This window comes from Podarcis pityusensis (assembly GCF_964106645.2).
Source record: "Podarcis pityusensis genome assembly, chromosome: 9".
NCBI classification, from domain to species: domain Eukaryota; kingdom Metazoa; phylum Chordata; class Lepidosauria; order Squamata; family Lacertidae; genus Podarcis; species Podarcis pityusensis.
Window position 1 is genome coordinate 69,070,344 of NC_138034.1, and position 19,793 is coordinate 69,090,136.

General features: G+C 46.0%; 1 protein-coding gene across 1 annotated transcript in view; it reads right to left on the reverse strand.

The window, feature by feature from the left end:
* ADAMTS3 (ADAM metallopeptidase with thrombospondin type 1 motif 3) overlaps positions 1 to 19,793 on the reverse strand; it is a 140,698-nt gene that overhangs the window by 109,992 nt on the left and 10,913 nt on the right. Inside the window, exon 3 of the mRNA XM_081020700.1 lies at positions 16,166 to 16,572. Coding sequence (XP_080876826.1) covers positions 16,166 to 16,572 — 407 coding nt within the window. The remainder of the gene's footprint in view (positions 1 to 16,165; positions 16,573 to 19,793) is intronic.

A 19,793-nucleotide genomic window follows, 5' to 3' on the forward strand; every position in this document is an offset into this window, starting at 1 on the left:
GCCGGGGAAACCCAGCCAGATGGGCGGGGTATAAATAATAATAATAATAATAATAATAATAATAATAATAATTCTTTTACTCTGCTAAATTGTAGAACTTGCTAACACAAGTTGGAAATGATATAACCAACAATATATCCTCTCCTGCATCCCTGAACATTCCCACAGGATGGAACCCAATGGATCATCTAGTCCAATCCCCTGCAATGCAGAGAATCTTTCATCGAGCTCAGTATTGCCTATATTGAATGGAAGCGTCTCTCCAAGGTTTCAGGCAGGAGACAATCCCAGTCCTACCTGGAGATGAAACAATATAGGGAGAAGAAAATGTGAAGAAACATCGTTATGCGTACTAAAATTTCAGTTACAGCTGGGAAAGGTTAAGATGATAGCCTAGAGCAGGTGAATTCATAACGCCCTCCAGACATTGCTGGATTACAACTCCCATCATCCCTGACCATTGATCATAGGTACCTGGGACTGCTGGGAGTTGAAGTCCAAGAGCATTTGGAAGGCCACAGGTTCCCCACCCTCAATTTAGGATTAGATAGATACAGTGCTGGATTTACGGAGAAGCTAAACAAGCTATAGCTTAGGGCCCCACTCTCTTGGGTCCCCCCCAAATATTTAAAGGAAAAAAAACCTGGATGTACATTTCCAAAATATAAGATAAAAAACAAATCAAATAAAACCTACATACAGCAACAGTGTTTTGTGTTGTGTAGGCTTCTATGATGTAAGTAATGGGCCCTACCTGCTAGCCAGCTCCCTAAAATATCACTGATTTGCTCATTTCTATATATAGGGTGCCTACATTCTGAATGGACTGGTTGAATGGCAACATGTGCAAATGGCTTTAGATACCTATTAGGTCCATAAATTACCATATAGCATATATTCAACACAAAAAACGGTGACAATTTCTGGTTATTGACAAAGGACAGCTAGACTTATAAAGGGCTCCATTACCTATAGTAGCTTAGGGCCTCATCAAACCTAATTCCAGCCCTGGATAGTTAGATAGATAGATAGATAGATAGATAGATAGATAGATAGATAGACAGACAGACAGACAGACCTGCTTACCCCAATGTCTCTGGAGCCAGAAATGATGGTGTGTCATCACAGATCATCATTTCCCAAAAGCAATTTAGGTTTCAATTTGTGGCGTGCAAGACAGCCAGCAGCAGTAGCAGCAGTTGAGCTGCTGGCTTGCTGATTCATTAAGAAGCAAAAAGGTCACCATCTCGCTTGGAACCTCCTTCCTTGAGCATCTGGTTTACTGGAAGTTTAGTGGGTGTGCAGGGAATGAGGACACTGGACTGGACACTGCAGGAAATACTGGACTGTCCTGTATGATGGAGGACACCAGGCCAGTCTTAGTTTCTTGCCCTTCCTCTGATTGCAAAATGTATAGGAAGCCAGTTGCTGTTTTCACCCTCTCTAGAAGTGTAATCCAGCTGCTTCGACTTGGCTCAAGGGCTGCCGCTGACGTTCCAAGCCGTTCAACTTGGTGTGTGTCAAATCAGTTTTTCCTATGACCAAACAAGTCCTGGAAGGACAGGAAGAGGGAAATACACCCCCCACCCCACCCCCGTTTTGGAAAATCTATTATTTTTGAAGGTTGACTGGGGTCGGGTGAATCACACTTCTCCCCACCCCCAAATTATAAAAAAGAGAGATGAACTGCATAACAGGAGAAAAAAAATATGAATGCAAAGTTTTATTCTGCGCAATAGTACACAGCAGAAAGAAGGGGACTCTGATTTCACAGCACATTCCACCCAGTTGCAATGTATTTACTAACAGCAAGCTCAATTTTCACTGGGTTGGCAAAATGGCACAGAAGGAACCCCAAGCTTTGCAGAAGTACGAAAATTATTTAGTTGAGGGGTGGGGAGTAAATGCAAGTAATCTAGCAAGGACTGAGCATGCTCAGAGGGCACAGAGTGCTCATTGATCAGTGATCTATCTAGCTAATGTCTACTTTGTGGCTGGTGACCACCAGAGGTTGATGGTCCACAACTCTCACCATTCCTGGTCAACGGTCAGTGATTGAGAATGGTGGAAGTTGGAGTCCTAGAGCAGCGGTTCTCAACCTGTGGGTCCCCAGATGTTGTTGGACTACAACTCCCATCATCCCTGAGCTCTGGCCTTGCTAGCTAGGGATGATGGGAGTTGTAGTCCAACAACATCTGGGGACCTACAGGTTGAGAACCTCTGTCCTAGAGCATCACAGCCTATTAAACTGATGGTAAAGAATAGATGTTTCCTTAATGAAGGGATGGTGCACCTGTCCCCCTCTAGAGGTGTAGGAGGGTGTCTAGAGTTGAGCCTCCTGAACAAAGGGAAAAAACACATGTGCTGCTCTGCCTACTTTTGCCGCTGGTCCCGCCAACCAAACATGTGCCCCCCAAAAGTTTACCCAGATGGGAATGTGGCCTTTGACCTCTAAAAGGTACCCTAAAGGTAAAGGGACCCCTGACCATTAGGTCCAGTCGTGGCCGACTCTGGGGTTGCGGTGCTCATCTCGCTTTATTGGCCGAGGGAGCTGGCATACAGCTTCCGGGTCATGTGGCCAGCATGACTAAGCCGCTTCTGGTGAACCAGAGCAGCGCACAGAAACGCCGTTTACCTTCCCGCCAGAGCGGTACCTATTTATCTACTTGCACTTTGACATGTTTTCGAACTGCTAGGTTGCCAGGAGCAGGGACCGAGGAACGGGAGCTCACCCCGTCGCAGGGAATCGAACCACCGACCTTCTGATCGGCAAGTCCTAGGGTCTGTGGTTTAACCCACAGCGCCACACGCATCCCTAAAAGATACCCTACCTCTGCCTTAAAACATTAACATATATAAGTCCATTTGATTAACCATCTTCAAATATCTCAAGGGCTGTCACATGGAAAAGGGGACACGCTTGTTTTCTCCTGCTCTGGAGGGTAGGACTCAAACCAATGGCTTCAAGTTACAAGAAAGGAATTTCCAAAAAAAATCAGGAAGAACTTTCTGAAGGTAAGAGCTGTTCGATGGTTGGACAGTCTCCTTTGGGAGGTTGTGGACTCTCCTTCATTGGAGGGTTTTACACAGACGGTCAGGGATGCTTTAGCTGAGATTCCTGCATTGCAAGTGGTTGGAGTAGATGATGTTCAGGGTCTGACTAGATGATGTTCAGGGTCCCTTCCAACTCTACAGTTCTATGGTTCTATGATAGGGTGCTTCTCTCCAGCACAGACTATAAGCTCTGGGAGTCACCATGGAAAAGGCAAGTCTTCAGCAATTTCTTAAGGGAACGTTTGGAGGGAGGGGAGAGAGAGAGAGAGAGAGAGAGAGAGAGAGAGAGAGAGAGAGAGAGGTTTTGAAGAAGAAGGGGAAAAGGGAGGTGATTTTGGCATGCAGAACCAAGGATCTGTTTCAAGCGTAGGAAGAATCAGGCATGGCAACAAAGCAAAGGAAGGCCAGAGAGGGCCAAGAACAAGAGACTGCACCAAAATCAAGGAGAACTCTCCTTCTCAGCTGAAAAAGGAAGCAGGTTTGTGCCCAGAGAGAACAGTTTACATGGGACAGAAAAATCACAATGCCTCCAAGCTGAACAGAAGGAGGAATTGGAGGTGCAGTGGGGAGAGATGTTTAGTCTGATCTGTGAACTTCTTGTGGCAGGCAAGTTCCTGGTTGAAACCCAATCCAATGGATTAAATGCAGTGAAAAAATGTTTCAGTTTATTTACTTGTTTATAAGATTTCTTGCCTATATTTCTGCCTAGGGTCCTAGGTTTGGTAACAGTGGCATAATATACAGTTATGAAAATGGAGATAACCATTACAATGGCAGATGGACAGGACCGGAAAAGAGAAGACTGATAGCCATCTTCAAGTGTCTAAAGGGCTGTCACAGGGAAGATGGAGCAAGTTTCTTTTTTCCTGCTCCGGAGGGTAGGACTCAAACCAATGGATTCAAGTTACAAGAAAGGAGATTCTGACTAAACAACACAAAAACTTTCTGACAGTAAGAAGTGTTCGACAGTGCAACGGTCTCCCTTGGGAGGTGGTGGACTCTCCTTCCTTGGAGATCTTTAAGCAGAGTTTGGATGGCCATCTGTCATGGATGCTTTATCTGAGATTCCTGCATTGCAGGGGGTTGGGCCAGTTGATCCTTGGGATCCCTTCTAACTCTAAGATTCTATGACTGCCCTCCAATGGAATAGAACAGTATTAATGTGGCGAAAGAGGTGAGTAAAACAAAGCACCTTAACAGTCAAAGACGCTGGACGCATCTCTTTGGGGAGGGAGTTCCACAATGTAGGGGCTGTCAGGAGCTCAGCCTACTCTCGAGTAGGCCCCTGGCAAAGACACATGCCTGACTGGCATGTTCTCTCCCTCCTGGTCTTTCATTTGGGAGCTTCAAAAGCTTTCTTTAGCCTGAACATCACAGCGACCGATGCCAACCGACACCGGCACACTTAGGGATCCGCAGAGTTTGCGCAGTAGTGTAACAGACCTCAGCAACTCAACATTTTGGCTAATCTACTTTATTTACATATAAACACACACGGAGCACTGCAACATGGCTCACTTTCTCTCTAGCATCAGACAGCAAAGAGAAAAAGAACAAAGGACAATAGTCCCACTTCACGGAACACAGTAACACAAACATCCTGTCTCCATCACTTCCCACTCTGTGGAGTCAAAACATACACAGTCATGTGAAAGACAACAATCCCCTGACTGCAATCATGGAGCAGGAATTCTAACAGGGGCTTCCACAGAGAAATGCCTCTGCTTCCATCGGCCACCATTCCCTGCACATCTGAGAGTAGCCTAACTATGAAGGTCCCTCTGCCAATGTTAACACCAGCAGTCACTAGTTCCAATAGAAACTAGCAGGACAGAAGACCAACAATGGGTGGAGACAAGGTCAATGACAAGACTAGCCTAGTAATTTTAAGTTTGCCCTCATCTTCCTCCTGCTGAGTTGTATAGGAGCAACGCCTGAGACCAAGGAGGAAGAAACTGACTGCTAGACCCTGGACTGCTTGTAAGTAAGAAGGCTGGAGCAGGCTGGCTGAGGGCTGACTGATGTTTTTGGTCCCAGTGGGCCATTCACTCTAATAGAGCAGTCTCCACTGCTTAGAAACCCAAGAAGGGAAAGTGATGGTCTTTCAGATATTTGGGGTCAATTCACACATCCACTTGGGCAAAGGATGGTTGAAAAGAGATCCACATTTTGTTTTTCCCAGTTCATTTTCAAGGCGGTTGGATGCAAGCCTAATTTTCTGAAGTGGGGTGAAAAAAAGAAAAAAGAAACACCCCAGGAGATTTCTCAGTGGGGGAGGGGGAGTGCTCTAGCAGATATACATGTTTAGAAGGATATTTCATGTATCCCTACTGCATGTACACCCCTTCCGGATCAGGAGTCATACATGTTCGCACTAGATGCAGAAGGAATGCCAAAAAGAGAACAGCTCAGCCAAGCAGACTTGGATGAAAGGCACAAGACCCCAAAAGTGAAGGATGGGCAAATATATCCATTTTTGTTTCTCTCCATTTTTCATTTTTCCAGACTTAGCTCCAGTTCTCCACATCAGCTTTCAGAATGAATTTTCTCCCAACAAACACATTTTGGGGATGCAATTTTGCCTAATGTGCACATTTTTTGCAAAGCGGTTCTACACCCAGCACAGAAACCAAGTGGGCTGAAAGAGGAGGGAACCAGCATTGAAATTTAGCAGGCTCCAGAAGATGTCTTTCCTGACATCTCTTTTCCTCTTGTGCTTGTCCCCACCGAGTTAGCTTCACGGGGGGAGGGGGGCAGACTTGTAACTTTTAATTCTTGCCAGCATTATTCACTTAGGAAGCAAAATGACCAGTCAGCACACTTAGTCTAATTAATTTGAAAGGAACTGTAACACTGCACTGCAGACTCTCCAAAAGTGCCACCAGAAAGCAATTTATTATCAAACAACAAGAAGGAAACCTCATGCAAAGAGTGAGTGAAAGAAGATCTCCAGGCTTCTCTTTCTCTAGCCAGGCCACATGCAGGGCCATCTTTACCCGGGGGTGCAAGGGGTGCAGGGCACCTGGGCGCTGAATTCTGGAGGGCGCCAGGCACCTGCCGCTGAAGCCGCCTAATAAAAATAATAGATAATTTTGATCAAGCTAGAAAATCTAATAATAATAATAATTTATTTATACCCCACCCATCTGGCTGGGTTTCCCCAGCCACTCTGGGCTGCTTCCAACAGAACACCAAAATACAATAACCTATTAAACATTAAAAGCTTCCCTAAACAGGGCTGCCTTCAGATGTCTTCTAAAAGTCTGGTAGTTGTTTTTCTCTTTGGCATCTGGTGGGAGAGCGTTCCACAGGGCGGGTGCCACTACCGAGAAGGCCCTCTGCCTGGTTCCCTGTAACTTGGCTTCTAGCAGCGAGGGAACCGCCAGAAGGCCCTCAGCGCTGGACCTCAGTGTCCGAGCAGAACGATGGAGGTGGAGACGCTCCTTTAGGTATACTGGACCAAGGCCGTTTAGGGCTTTAAAGGTCAGCACCAATACTTTGAATTGTGCTCGGAAACGTACTGGGAGCCAGTGTAGGTCTTTCAAAACCAGTGTTATACCTAAGAATTACTGAAATGTATACCTACTGTTTCACTAAAGGACTTTCGACTTTGTGCGCTCATTTTCCAAAGACGTGCCGTGCCAGCGGAGGCGCTTGTCATTCACAACAGCAACGCTTGTCAGACTTGGGGGTGCTGGGCAGATCTTTGCACCCCAGCAATACATATGCTAAAGATTCCCCTGGCCACACGCCAGCATTGGCACTTGCTTTGTACCCAAAGTGGTTTTAGAATCATAGTGTTTGAAGGGACCACGGGGGTCATCTAGTCCAACCCCCTGCAACAAAGGGATCTTTCACCCAACATGGAGCCTGAACCCACAACCCTGAGATTGAGAATCTCATGCCCTACCCACTAAGCCAGTCATAGACAAACTTGGCCCTCCAGATGTTTTGGGACTACAACTCCCATCATCCCTAGGTAACAGGACCAGTGGTCAGGGATGATGGGAATTGTAGTCTCAAAGCATCTGGAGGACTGAGTTTGCCTATGCCTGCACTAAGCTATCCTCTTGCCCAGCTGGAATGTGTCCTTGAACTGCAAACAGGCCTTTTGTTTCCATGGCTGGGGGAGAGAGAGAAGGGTGTGTGAGCACATGTAGATTGCACAAAATTACACTTGTCCCCACCCGCTTTTGCCTCTGGCCACACCCACCATTGGCATGTGGCCCTCAGAAGCCTGCCCAGACAGGAGAGTGGCCCTCAGGTTGGAAAACGTTCCCCAGTGAGCTGAAACTGAACAGGACGAAGTGAGCATAAACTTCGAAATACAAAGCTGTCTCAGCAAACACTTTGAGCCAAAAACTAGGGGGAGAGGAAGACTAACAAGACATTTGTTTCAAAAAGATGGATTCTAGTAACAATAAACTATTCATCAAGATGCTTCTGGGGAGCTGAGTGGATTCTGAATCGATGCTAGAATGACCACAGGATTCAATTAACATATTGATTCGTTGGCTCTTTATCGGATCAATATTGGGCCACCAGCTAGCAGACGTCAGCCAAAAGATAGGAAGGAGAGTCTTCGTCTAAAGCCAGTTCTGCAATTCTTGCCCCCCGCCCCTTCCTTCTAAAATGTCAGCTGCACATACTCTGGGTAATAACTGAGTTCTAGCAGAACACAACACACACACACAAACACAAATCTGGGATTCAGCAGCAACTTAATGCCAGGAAAGCTGTTATCACTGGGACACTGTTGGCATGTCTTCTGCGTTTTTCATTTTAATAAAATGGACCCATGAGAGACTGCCTTTCTCTTTCTCTCTTTCTCTCTCTCTCTCTCTCTCTCTCTCTCTCTCTCTCTCTAGCAGAAACAATATCCTGACCAACTGCCCCTGTATAGATCTGTAGGATCACTTAGATCAGCCTTTCTCAACCTTGGGTTCCCAGATGTTGTTGAACTACAACTCCCATCACCTCTAGCTAGCAAGGCCAGAGCTCAGGGATGATGGGAGTTGTAGTCCAACAACATCTGGGGACCCAGAGGTTGAGAACCGCTTAGATCATCCAGGGAAATTCTGCTCAGGGCCCCATGCCTTACAGAATATCATATAGTGGTGACCTGAGAAGGGCCATTTTCTGCTGTTGCCCGTACCCTCTGCCACACCTAAAGCAGCAGCTATCAGCTGCTCCAGTCATCTTGCAAAGACGTATTGCGGCACCCAGCCTTCCCCTGACCTATAAGATTGGACTCTTGTTTATGTGGATGAAACCCCTGAATCAATCTCTGTTTCATTTGCCTCCCCATGCTTTTATAGGTTTTTAGGCTGTTGTTTAATTGGTATGTTTTCTGTTTGTTTCAATGGATATTGCCTATACGCACACAGTGTATGCCACTTTGTGGTTTTTGAACTGCAAAGTGGTTTTGAAATGCTTTAACGAAACAAATACCTGCTCTTTCTTTCTCTATTTCCCCTCCTTGCAACCTGTATGGCATTCATGGAATCATAGACTTGCAGAGTTGGAAGGGACCCAAGTCATAGCTGTCAACTTTTCCCTTTTCTTGCGAGGAATCCTATTCGGAATAAGGGAATTTCCCTTAAAAAAAGGGAAACGTTGACAGCTATGCCCCAAGTGTCATCTAGTCCAACCCCCTGCAATGAAGGAATAATTCAGCCAAGGGTTGTGCACATACTCTAGAGAATTCCTCTGATGAAAATCAGGATGCTTGTCTTTGGCTGCTGCACACTTGTGGAAGCCAGCTGACTCTCATGAGAGCACGGCACCACTGTAATTGTGAGGGCTGGCTCACCCTCTTCACCGAGCCTGGCAGCAGCAGCAATGGAGGGAGAAAACAGGACATTTCAGCATCAAATCAGAAGCCGGGGCAGCTTCTGTAATTCTGGGAATGTCCTGGGGAAAATGGGACATTTGGGGGGTATGCTATTCATGCAGGTTGGGAGGGTATAAATTCATGAAAGAAATAATAGTCAACTACTTGTCTGACTTTGAATGTCCTAACTAGCAGTATACCTGGGAACCATAGAACCATAGAATTATAAGGGTTGGAAGGGACCCTGAAAATCATCTAGTCTGCACACACACACACACACACAGAGAGAGAGAGAGAGAGAGAGAGAGAGAGCAATGCAGGAATATGCAACTGTTCCATACAGGGATTGAACCTACAACCTTGGCATTATCAGTACCACACTCTAGAAAGGTAAAGGACCCCTGGACAGTTAAGTCCAGTCAAAGGCAACCATGGGGTTGCGGCGCTCATCTCGCTTCAGGCCAAGGGAGCCAGTATTTGTCCACAGACAGCTTTCCGGGTCATGTGGCCAACATGACTAAACCGCTTCTGGTGCAATGGGACACTGTGATAGAAACCAGAGCACATGGAAATGCCATTTACCTTCCCGCCGCAGCAGTACCTATTTATCTTCTTGCACTGGTGTGCTTTTTAACTGCTAGGTTGGCAGGAGCTGGGACAGAGCAACGAGAGCTCAACCCATTGCGGAGATTTGAACCACCGACCTTCCGATCAGCAAGCCCAAGAGGCTCAGTGGTTTAGACCACAGCGCCACCTGCGTCCCTACCACACTCTAACCATATACTAACAGAGGAGAAGCAGCACTATTGCATTTATGTGCAGCTTTGGAAATTTTAGAGACATCCAATGGACACGGAGAATGCCTTTGACCTGAACCAGGGCAGATAACACTATCAGTGGCTCCTTCCACTGTCCAAGACTTCCTCAGTTTAGAGAAAAGGCAAGGAAGAGGTGACGTGATAGAAGTAGATAAAATCATGAACGGTATGGAGAAAATGCATAAAGAGTTTTTCTTCCTCTCTCATAACACTAGAACTCAGGGCTATCCAATGAAGCTGAATGTTGGAAGACTCGGGATGGATAAAAGGAAGGAGTTCTTCTCGCAATACGTAGTGGCATAAAAAATAATAATAAATAACAGTTAAACTATGGAGCTTGCTCTCACAGGAGGTAGCAAGGGCTCCTAACTTGGCTGGCCTTTAAAGAGGATTAAAAATAGTGCTATTCTCTCAGTAGTCGACTAGATGGTAGGATGCAGGTGATGCTGTGGTCTAAACCACTGAGGCCAGCGGTTCGAATCCCCGCAACGGGGTGAGCTCCCATTGCCCTTTCTCAGCTCTTGCCAACAAACACCGTCTCTCTCGGCATGAAAAGTGGGATGAGCGCCACAACCCCATAGTCGCCTTTGACTGGACTTAACCATCCAGGGGTCCTTTGCCTTTACCTTTTTTTACTAGATGGCAATGGCCACAAGACACAAAGGCCATGTTCTGCCTGTGCTGTCAGGGGTACCATGCCTCTGAATACCAGTTGCTTGGAGTTACAAATGGTGAGAGTCAGAGGTACTGTCTTGCACCCAAGATTGGGGGGGAGGCAGCACGAGGTGTGCTCTCGTGACGTAATACGGACAATGCAGGATTTTGCATCGTCGGGAGGAAGCCAAGCGCAAAGCCTGGCGTGGTGTGGCTTCTTCTCTCATGCTCAGGAGGAGCCAACCATTGAACCTAAGCACGCTCAGCCTCCTCCGCTCCTCAACATAGAAGGTGCCAAAGACCCCTCTGCCCCTAGGAGTTGGCACGCCTGGTGAGAGTGCTGTCGCTCCTGGGTTTTTGCTGGTGGGCTTTCAAGAAGCATATGGATGACCATTCTAGGAACAGGACACTGGACCAGATGGGTTCTTTGACCTAATCTAGGAGGACTCTTCTTAAGTTCTATTCCAGCGCACAAATTGCTATGCCCCCGATCTGCAGTTTGTGCATTGCTGGGCAATAATGTCATGAATGGCCCTTGATTGGGCTCCAAAGTATAAGAGATGAAAAAGCATGCAGAATTAACATGTTTTGATCATCTGCGGTTTCATCATTTCAGATGGTTCGACTAATTGCATATTTTTCTGGTGCCTTTATTGTTCCTCTCACTGTCTTGTCATTTGACCCTCATTTTCTCTCACCTCAGCTGCCCTCTGTTTTGCGTCCGCTTTAAAGACAGGACTGACTTTCTACATTATGAGATTCCCAAATGCTTAGACCCTGCCAAAGGTCCACTCTCTCGTTCCAAGATATTGCTCAAGCAGAGCAACCCATGTACATCCCCAGCAACAACATTCGTGTTTGGTTTTGAAGGAACTTGCAGAAATCAGCTTTGCAAATTGAGCTTGCAAAGCATTTTCCTGGTTGCAACACACAGTCAGGGATCTCGCAGGCGAGCCATGGCTTGGTATTGCTATCCAGCAATGCACACCTATGGAAAAAAGGTATGTGGCCTCTAAGGATTAAGTCTAGGTGGCCATTATAACCAAGGCTGACCTGAAAAGTAAAGGAATTATGTAGCTACCTTGCTCATTGTCCATAGTTGCCATTCTAAAAATGCAAAATCCTATCAAATAATGGAGGCATTTAAATTGGACAGGAAAATTGGCTTCCAGGTGGAAAAATCAAAATTAGAAACAGAATTGTTAGAACCCAATACTAAGAATTTGTCAAGAATGTATAACTTGCTGCTGAAATGGAATACTCAAGATGAAACGGTAAAATCGGCTATGATTAAATGGGCACAGGACGTAGGACATAACATTATGTTTGCTGACTGGGAACAGTTATGGACCACAGGTATGAAATTTACGGCATGTAATGCCTTAAGAGAGAATATTATGAAAATGAGATACAGGTGGTACATAACCCCAGTCAAGCTTGCGAAAATCTATCACTTGCCCGATAACAAATGCTGGAAATGTAAAGAAGTTGAAGGTACATTTTTTCACCTTTGGTGGACGTGTCCAAAGATTAAGGTCTTCTGGGAAATGATATATAATGAATTAAAAAAGGTATTTAAGTATACCTTCCCTAAGAAACCAGAGGCCTTTCTCCTGGGTATAGTCGGCCAAATGGTGTTAAAAAAGGATAGAACTTTCTTTATGTACGCAACAACAGCAGCAAGAATACTCATCGCAAAGTATTGGAAGACACAAGAACTTCCCACGCTGGAGGAATGGCAGATGAAACTTATGGACTATATGGAACTGGCTGAAATGACTGGTAGAATCCGTGACCAGGGAGAAGAGTCGATGGAGGAAGACTGGAAGAAATTCAAAGACTATTTTCAGAAACACTGCAAAATTAAGGAATGTTAGAGTGATGTTGGACTGAAAACAAGTGGTTTCCAGCTGCACAGGTTAAAGTTATGGAAATTTGATATTAAAAGGGAAAACTTTAAAGTTATATGATATTAAGATCAAGGACTAGGTTAAAAAAAAAATTGAAGGTATATATTTTAGCATTTTATTAAATTAAAGATTGGGAGTATAAAAAAAAGTGGAAAAGAAATTGCTGAACAAACAATGTGGACTGGAATACAAAGGAGGGAGGTTTGAGGAAGTCTGGAAAATAAGTCACGTAAAATTGGAAATGGAAAAGAGAGTTTGTTTTTAATTGTTGTGTTTTGTGTTTTTATTGTTAAGTTTTGTATTATTTTTATGTGAGTTGTTCTGTTCTTTTTTGTGTTATGTTGTTTTAAACTTTAATAAAAATTATTAAAAAACTAAAAATGCAAAATCCGAGAGAGAGTGAGTGAGAGAGAGAGAGAGAGAGAGAGAGAGAGAATGAGAATATTTAAACTGAAGGTCTGGGAGGACTCCAGGTTCCCTGATAGTATCAGCACCTACCTCCCCATCAGCTAATTCTCAGGTCCTTTTGAAACTTATCCCTAGGGAGGAATTGCACTCATTCTGAAACTAATGCACTCATTCTGAAACTAAACATGCACTGGAACAAAGCAGTCCTTCCGAATTTGCATTCAAATACTGATGAATTTTCATGAGGTTGTTTTTTAAATAAATAAATAAATAAACACCAGTTTATTGGGCATGATGTTCAGCTTTGCAATAGGTACCGCAGGACTGAGAAAGGGCATTCCAAGACTGAACACCAAATGTTAACAAAAAAACCACACATCGACCCTCAACTTCAATGACAAATAAATGAAGAACAACAATAATGGAAATGCATTACTGTTTCATAAGTACTAGCAAGGACAAGACTGACAAATTTGGATGCAATGAAACCTCGTGGAACCATTCAGACTAACTGCACACTTTAATATCATTATCTGTCTTTTGTGACAGCTTTTCCAGGACGGCTGTGTGCTGGATTCACCAGAGGCCCAAATACTGAGCCGAAATGGACTATTTGGACTGAGCCAGGCAGCATTCGAATTGAGTTTAAACATCCTTGGTTCACAAAGGAGCCGTGATCCACACTGTGCAGGATTGCATCCTTCTGCTTAAGAGCTGTTGGACTTGAGAATCAACTCCTGTATGGAGCTAAGGCATCCCCACCCAACCTTTTTGAAACCCAGTGGTTCAACTCTATGTTAGAATAGGGTTTTAAAAACCTTTAGCCCTGCCCTCTTTCTTCAGGGATGGATCTGGTGCAAGCTGCAAGTCCCCTGAGTGACACTGAGTGAATTGACCCAATTCACATATCAGGGGTCCATGCACAGCTCTGCTTTCCTGATATGGGCCAGCATAACCATTCAAGTTTTCTAAATACCCACTCACATGGTCTCCTCCTTATTTATTTACACAGACACACACACCCCAATGAGATCAAGGGTTTTTTCCACTCCATTTCATTCTCACAATAAGCCTCTGATGTAAGCTACACTGAAAAATAGTCATTGGCTCAAAGTTTGTGCAGGATTTGAACTTCCATCTCTCCAGTCCTAACCAAACACTCTAACCACTACACCAGTTCCCCCACACCACCAGAATCTCTTCCAGGAGACCCAACAGATTCCAGCACTAAATCAACCAAGAGGGAAGCTGTCATCTTGACGTGAACTGAGATTTTGAATCAAAGCTACATCCGTCTCCCATGGTGCAGACAAATTTAATTGTCTTATCCCATAATGAAGCACAACTGCTGAAGGTGAGTAGGCATCGTCCCTTGAGTTTTGTTTGCATGGCAGACCATGGCAGAGTGACTCTGAACTCTTTAGATACAGTGGTGGAGAACCTGTGGACCTCTACTACAAATCCCATCCTTGCTGCTGGTTGTGGCTTATGGGAGTTGGAGTCCAAAAACATAATAATAATAATAATAATAATTTATTATTTATACCCCGCCCATCTGGCTGGGTTTCCCCAGCCACTCTGGGCGGCTTCCAAAAGAATATTAAAATACTATGATACATCAAACATTAAAAGCTTCCCTAAACAGGGCTGCCTTCAGATGTCTTCTAAAAGTCTGGTAGTTGTTGTTCTCTTTGACATCTGGTGGGAGGGCGTTCCACAGGGAGGGCGCCACTACCGAGAAGGCCCTCTGCCTGGTTCCCTGTAACTTGGCTTCTCGCAATGAGGGAACCGCCAGAAGGCCCTCAGTGCTGGACCTCAGTGTCCGGGTAGAACGATGGAGGTGGAGACGCTCCTTCAGGTATACTGGACCGAGGCCGTTTAGGGCTTTAAAGGTCAGCACCAACACTTTGAATTGTGCTCGGAAACGTACTGGGAGCCAATGTAGGTCTTTCAAGACCGGTGTTATATGGTCTCGGCGGCTGTTCCCAGTCACCAGTCTGGCTGCTGCATTCTGGATTAGTTGTAGTTTCCGGGTCACCTTCAAAGGTAGCCCCACGTAGAGCGCATTGCAGTAGTCCAAGCGGGAGATAACCAGAGCATGCACCACTCTGGCGAGGCAGTCCGCAGGCAGATAAGGTCTCAGCCTGCGTACCAGATGGAGCTGGTACACAGCTGCCCTGGACACGGATTTAACCTGTGCCTCCATGGACAGCTGTGAGTCCAAAATGACTCCCAGGCTGCGCACCTGGTCCTTCAGGGGCACGGTTACCCCATTCAGGACCAGGGAATCCCCCACACCTGCCCGCCTCCTGTCCCCCAGAAACAGTACTTCTGTCTTGTCAGGATTCAACCTCAATCTGTTTGCCGCCATCCATCCTCCAACCGCCTCCAGACACTCACACAGGACCTTCACCGCCTTCACTGGTTCTGATTTAAAGGAGAGGTAGAGCTGGGTGTCATCTGCATACTGATGAACACCCAGTCCAAACCCCCTGATGATCTCTCCCAGCGGCTTCATATAGATATTAAAAAGCATGGGGGAGAGGACAGAACCCTGAGGCACCCCACAAGTGAGAGCCCAAGGGTCTGAACACTCATCCCCCACCACCACTTTCTGAACACGGCCCAGGAGGAAGGAGCGGAACCACTGTATGACAGTGCCCCCAGCTCCCAGCCCCTCAAGACGGTCCAGAAGGATGTTATGGTCGATGGTATCAAACGCCGCTGAGAGATCCAGCAGAACTAGGAAACAGCTCTCACCTTTGTCCCTAGCCCGCCGGAGATCATCAACCAGTGCGACCAAGGCAGTTTCAGTCCCGTGATGAGGCCTGAATCCCGATTGGAAGGGATCCAAATGGTCCGCTTCTTCCAGGCGTGCCTGGAGTTGTTCAGCAACCACTCGCTCAATCACCTTGCCCAAGAATGGAAGATTTGAGACTGGGCGATAGTTGGCCATCGTGGCCGCATCTAAAGATGGTTTTTTAAGAAGCGGTTTAATAACATCTGAGGAGAGGGGGGGTTCAGGTTCACCACCCCTGCTTTGGAAGAAGGGCAGAGAAGAGGGGAGGGGTCCTTGACCTCTAGCCTCACCAGTGAAAAGGATCCTGGGTAGTGAGAGAAGGAAATACATTTTCCCCAAAACACTGAAGAACAACTGTCATGTTGACTGAAGCAAGGAAGCTTCGTGTATTCAGATGCAAACAGCTAAACATGAAAAGAGTTCCAGCACAGATGCTGGGTGCATCTCTGTGGGGAGGGAGTTCCACAGCTTAGGGGCCACCACAGAGAAGGCTCTCCCAGGGGATGCCACCCTCCTGAGCCTCTGAGGGTGGGGGAACTACCAAGAGGGCCCCCTCTGCTGATCTCAGCACCTGAGAAGATCTGTGGGGAAGGAAGCATCCTTTAAGCTATTATGAGTTACTGATGATGTTTGTGACAGAAACAACCACAAATTTTGACACTATCAGTAACCAAAAAGAATATCTTACCAGACCATCGCAGTTGCTAATAGCAACTGAAGCGCTTGGGATATCCACAAGATCTCCAACGTAAGCACAGTTGGTTGATATTGATTCTTTCTTCCATATTCTTTCGGTGACAGTCCCACTCTGACCCAGGCCAACGCCGTCTGTTCTGTTCCTTGTTTCCACAGAGTCTTCGTACCACTCCACCACCGCCCCAGGAGCTATTAGATGAGTGTTAGGCCTCAGTCTAAGATGGAACTCCCTTCCAAATGCAGATACATTGAAATATAGCTCCTTGGGGCTTGCCGATACATCTCTCACGGCTCTTCTTGAACGGCTTGCGGAAACTCTATGGGAGATGTAACTTCCGTCTGCTCTAGTGCTGATCGGGGTTGCTAAGACATACTGCTTTAGCTTGTGTTCTGATGTTTCTGTTAAAAGAAAAAAGAAAAAAGGCAGCATTTATATCAATGTCAAACGGAGCAGACACAGCCATCAATATTGCCCTTCATATCATCATAAGAAGAACCCTTTTGGATCAGTTCAAAGACTTTGAATCATAGAATCACAGAATTGTAGACTTGGAAGTGACCCCGTAGGTCATCTAGTCCAACCCCCTGCAATGAAGGAATCTCAGCTAAAAGCATCCATGGCATCTAGTCCATCAGGAGGCAGTTGGAGGTGGTATCTGGAGGTGGTTGGAGGATGGGTGACAGCTAACAGATTGAGGTTGAATCCTGACAAGACAGAAGTACCATTTTGGGGAGACAGAAGGCAGGTGGGTATGGAGGACTCCCTGGTCCTGAATGGGGTAACTGTGCCTCTCAAGGACCAGGTGCACAGCCAGGGAATCATTTTGGACTCACAGCTGTCCCTGGAGGTGCAGGTCAATTCTGTGTCCAGGGCAGCTGTTTACCAGTTCCATCTGGTACGCAGGCTGAGACCCTATCTGCCTGCAGACTGTCTAACCAGGGTGGTGCATGCTCTGGTTATCTCCTGCTTTGACTACTACAATGTGCTCTATGTGGAGCTACCTTTGAAGATGACCCGGAAACTACAACTAATCCAGAATGCGGCAGCTAGACTGGTGACTGGGAGCAGCCACCGAGACCATATAACACTGGCCTTGAAAGACCTACACTGGCTCCCAGTATGTTTCCGAGCACAATTCAAAGTGTTGGTGCTGACCTTTAAAGCCCTAAACGGCCTCGATCCAGTATACCTGAAGGAGCATCTCCACCTCCATTGTTCTGCCCAGACACTGAGATCCAGGGCCGAGGACCTTCTGGCGATTCCCTCACTGCGAGAAGCCAAGTTACAAGGAACCAGGCAGAGGGCCTTCTTGGTAGTAGCAGCCGCCCTGTGGAACGCCCTCCCACCAGATGTCAAAGAGATAAACAACTACCTGACTTTTAGAAGACATCTGAAGGCAGCCCTGTTTTAGGGAAGCTTTTAATGTTTGGTGCATTACTGTATTTTAATATTTTGTTGGAAGCCGCCCAGAGTGGCTGGGGAAGCCCAGCCAGATGGGCGGGGTATAAATAAATCATCATCTTCATTATCCTTTACCCACTACAGCCAATTCACTACCGATGGAAAGACCTCAATCAAGCACATAGTTAAACTATGGGACTCATTTCCACAGCAGGCAGCAACGGCCACCAACCTAAATGCTGGGAAACTCAAAAGTGTGTGTTCTTGTTCTTGAATTCTGCTTGCTGGTTTCCCCATGTCGTCTGGGTGGCCAATGTGATGGGGCGCCAATTTTTGCTGTTGCACAGGGCGCTGCTGAAATTTGAGACCCCCAGGTCCGCCACTGCCACAAACACAATACTTTTCAAATGACACAGTTAGCACAAACAAGAGTGATCTGATGTGCCAGCACTGAATGCATTAAAAAAACCAACTCATTGGATGAGTAGTAGCAGAGTGAGTCCCCTGTACAGACATTTCCCTTTAGGATGATGGTTAGGTTCAGCCTTTCAGCTACAGTTCAAAAACAGTTGTTGTTTTTTAAAGTCCTGTAACCATCTCCCCATAGGGACGCAGGTGGTGATGTGGGTTAAACCACGGAGCCTAGGACTTGCCGATCAGAAGGTCGGCGGTTCGAATCCCCACGACGGGGTGAGCTCCCATTGCTCGGTCCCTGCTCCTGCCCACCTAGTAGTTCGAAAGCACGTCAAAGTGCAAGTAGATAAATAGGTACCGCTCTGGCGGGAAGGTAAACGGCGTTTCCGTGCGCTGCTCTGGTTCACCAGAAGCAGCTTAGTCATGCTGGCCACATGACCTGGAAGCTGTATGCTGGCTCCCTCGGCCAATAAAGCGAGATGAGCGCTGCAACCCCAGAGTCGGCCACGACTGGACCGAATGGTCAGGGGTCCCTTTACCTTTACCTTCAACCATCTCCCCACATTTCAGCATGCGGGGGGGAGGGAAGAAAGCGAGCTCTTCAAGGAGCAGAACCAACTATGTGTGAGCAGGTGAGAATAAATAGGAGAGAAGGAGACGCCAGGAGGATTGTCTGCAGTCAAAGAGCTTCCCAAGATCCATAAACATAGAAATGGAACGCTGTTGCCCCCCCCCCCCCTTTAAGTAGTCAAAGGCAATTAAAATTAAATGTGGCATGCTTAAACTCTGAAGGCATCCAGGCTTCTCAGCTGGCTTCCTTTGTCCCTTTTCCAGAGTCTACAGTCTATGGAAATGCAATTCCATCCATTGGTGGTGGAAAACAGTATTTTCCCCTCTCTTCATTCTCTCCCACACATCAGTTCCAGCACATCCTCTTTAGCTAATTAGGAGCTCTGCTAATAGCCAATAATAGTAAAAAGGGGGAACAAGAAGATAAGAGTGAAAATGCTTACGCACAAGTTTTTAAACTTGGAAGCAGCCATTGATTCCAGTGGAAGAGCCAAATAAGTACTCCAGAGTGCAGCATAAGGGATTTTTAAATTGTCCTGATTTTGTTTCTCAGACTCCCCATTTCTGCTACAGTTGCAAAATGGTTACGTTGTAAGGTTTTGCTCAAGAAAGCACATCATATTCTCATAAGGAAGCATTCCAAAACATATAATTAAGCAAAAGGAAGGCATTTTTTTTTAAGTGTTACAACTTTGTAGCAGAATTCCCAGAGGGAGCAAAAAAAAAAAGTCAAGAAATCAGGTCTGCTGGACCACCCAAGTCGATCCCATCTACCTTACTGGAGTTAACTTGCATGTGTGATCTCATTCACGTTATTAGAGCTCATTGCAACTCATGGTCTCTCCTAACACGAGAACTTGTGGCTGGATGCTGAAAGATTTGGTACAGATAAAATGAAGCACCTCTACAGTCGTTGCAGGGTTAGACTGTGGAACTCCCTCCCACAGGATAGCCACCAACTAAGATGGCTACAAAAGAAGATTGGACAAATTCATAGAGAAGAGAGAGTTATTGGAGGCTTCTAGCCATGATGGCAAGAAGAAGAAGAAGAAGAAGAAGAAGAAGAAGAAGAAGAAGAAGAAGAAGAAGAAGTTTTATTTATACCCCACCCTCCCCAGCTAAGACCGGGCTCAGGGCGGCTAGCGTCAGGTATAAAACAATTGATTCAAAGACAACATAAAAACAAGATTAAAATACAACATTAAAATGCAGCCTCATTTCAGTAGAAACTCAA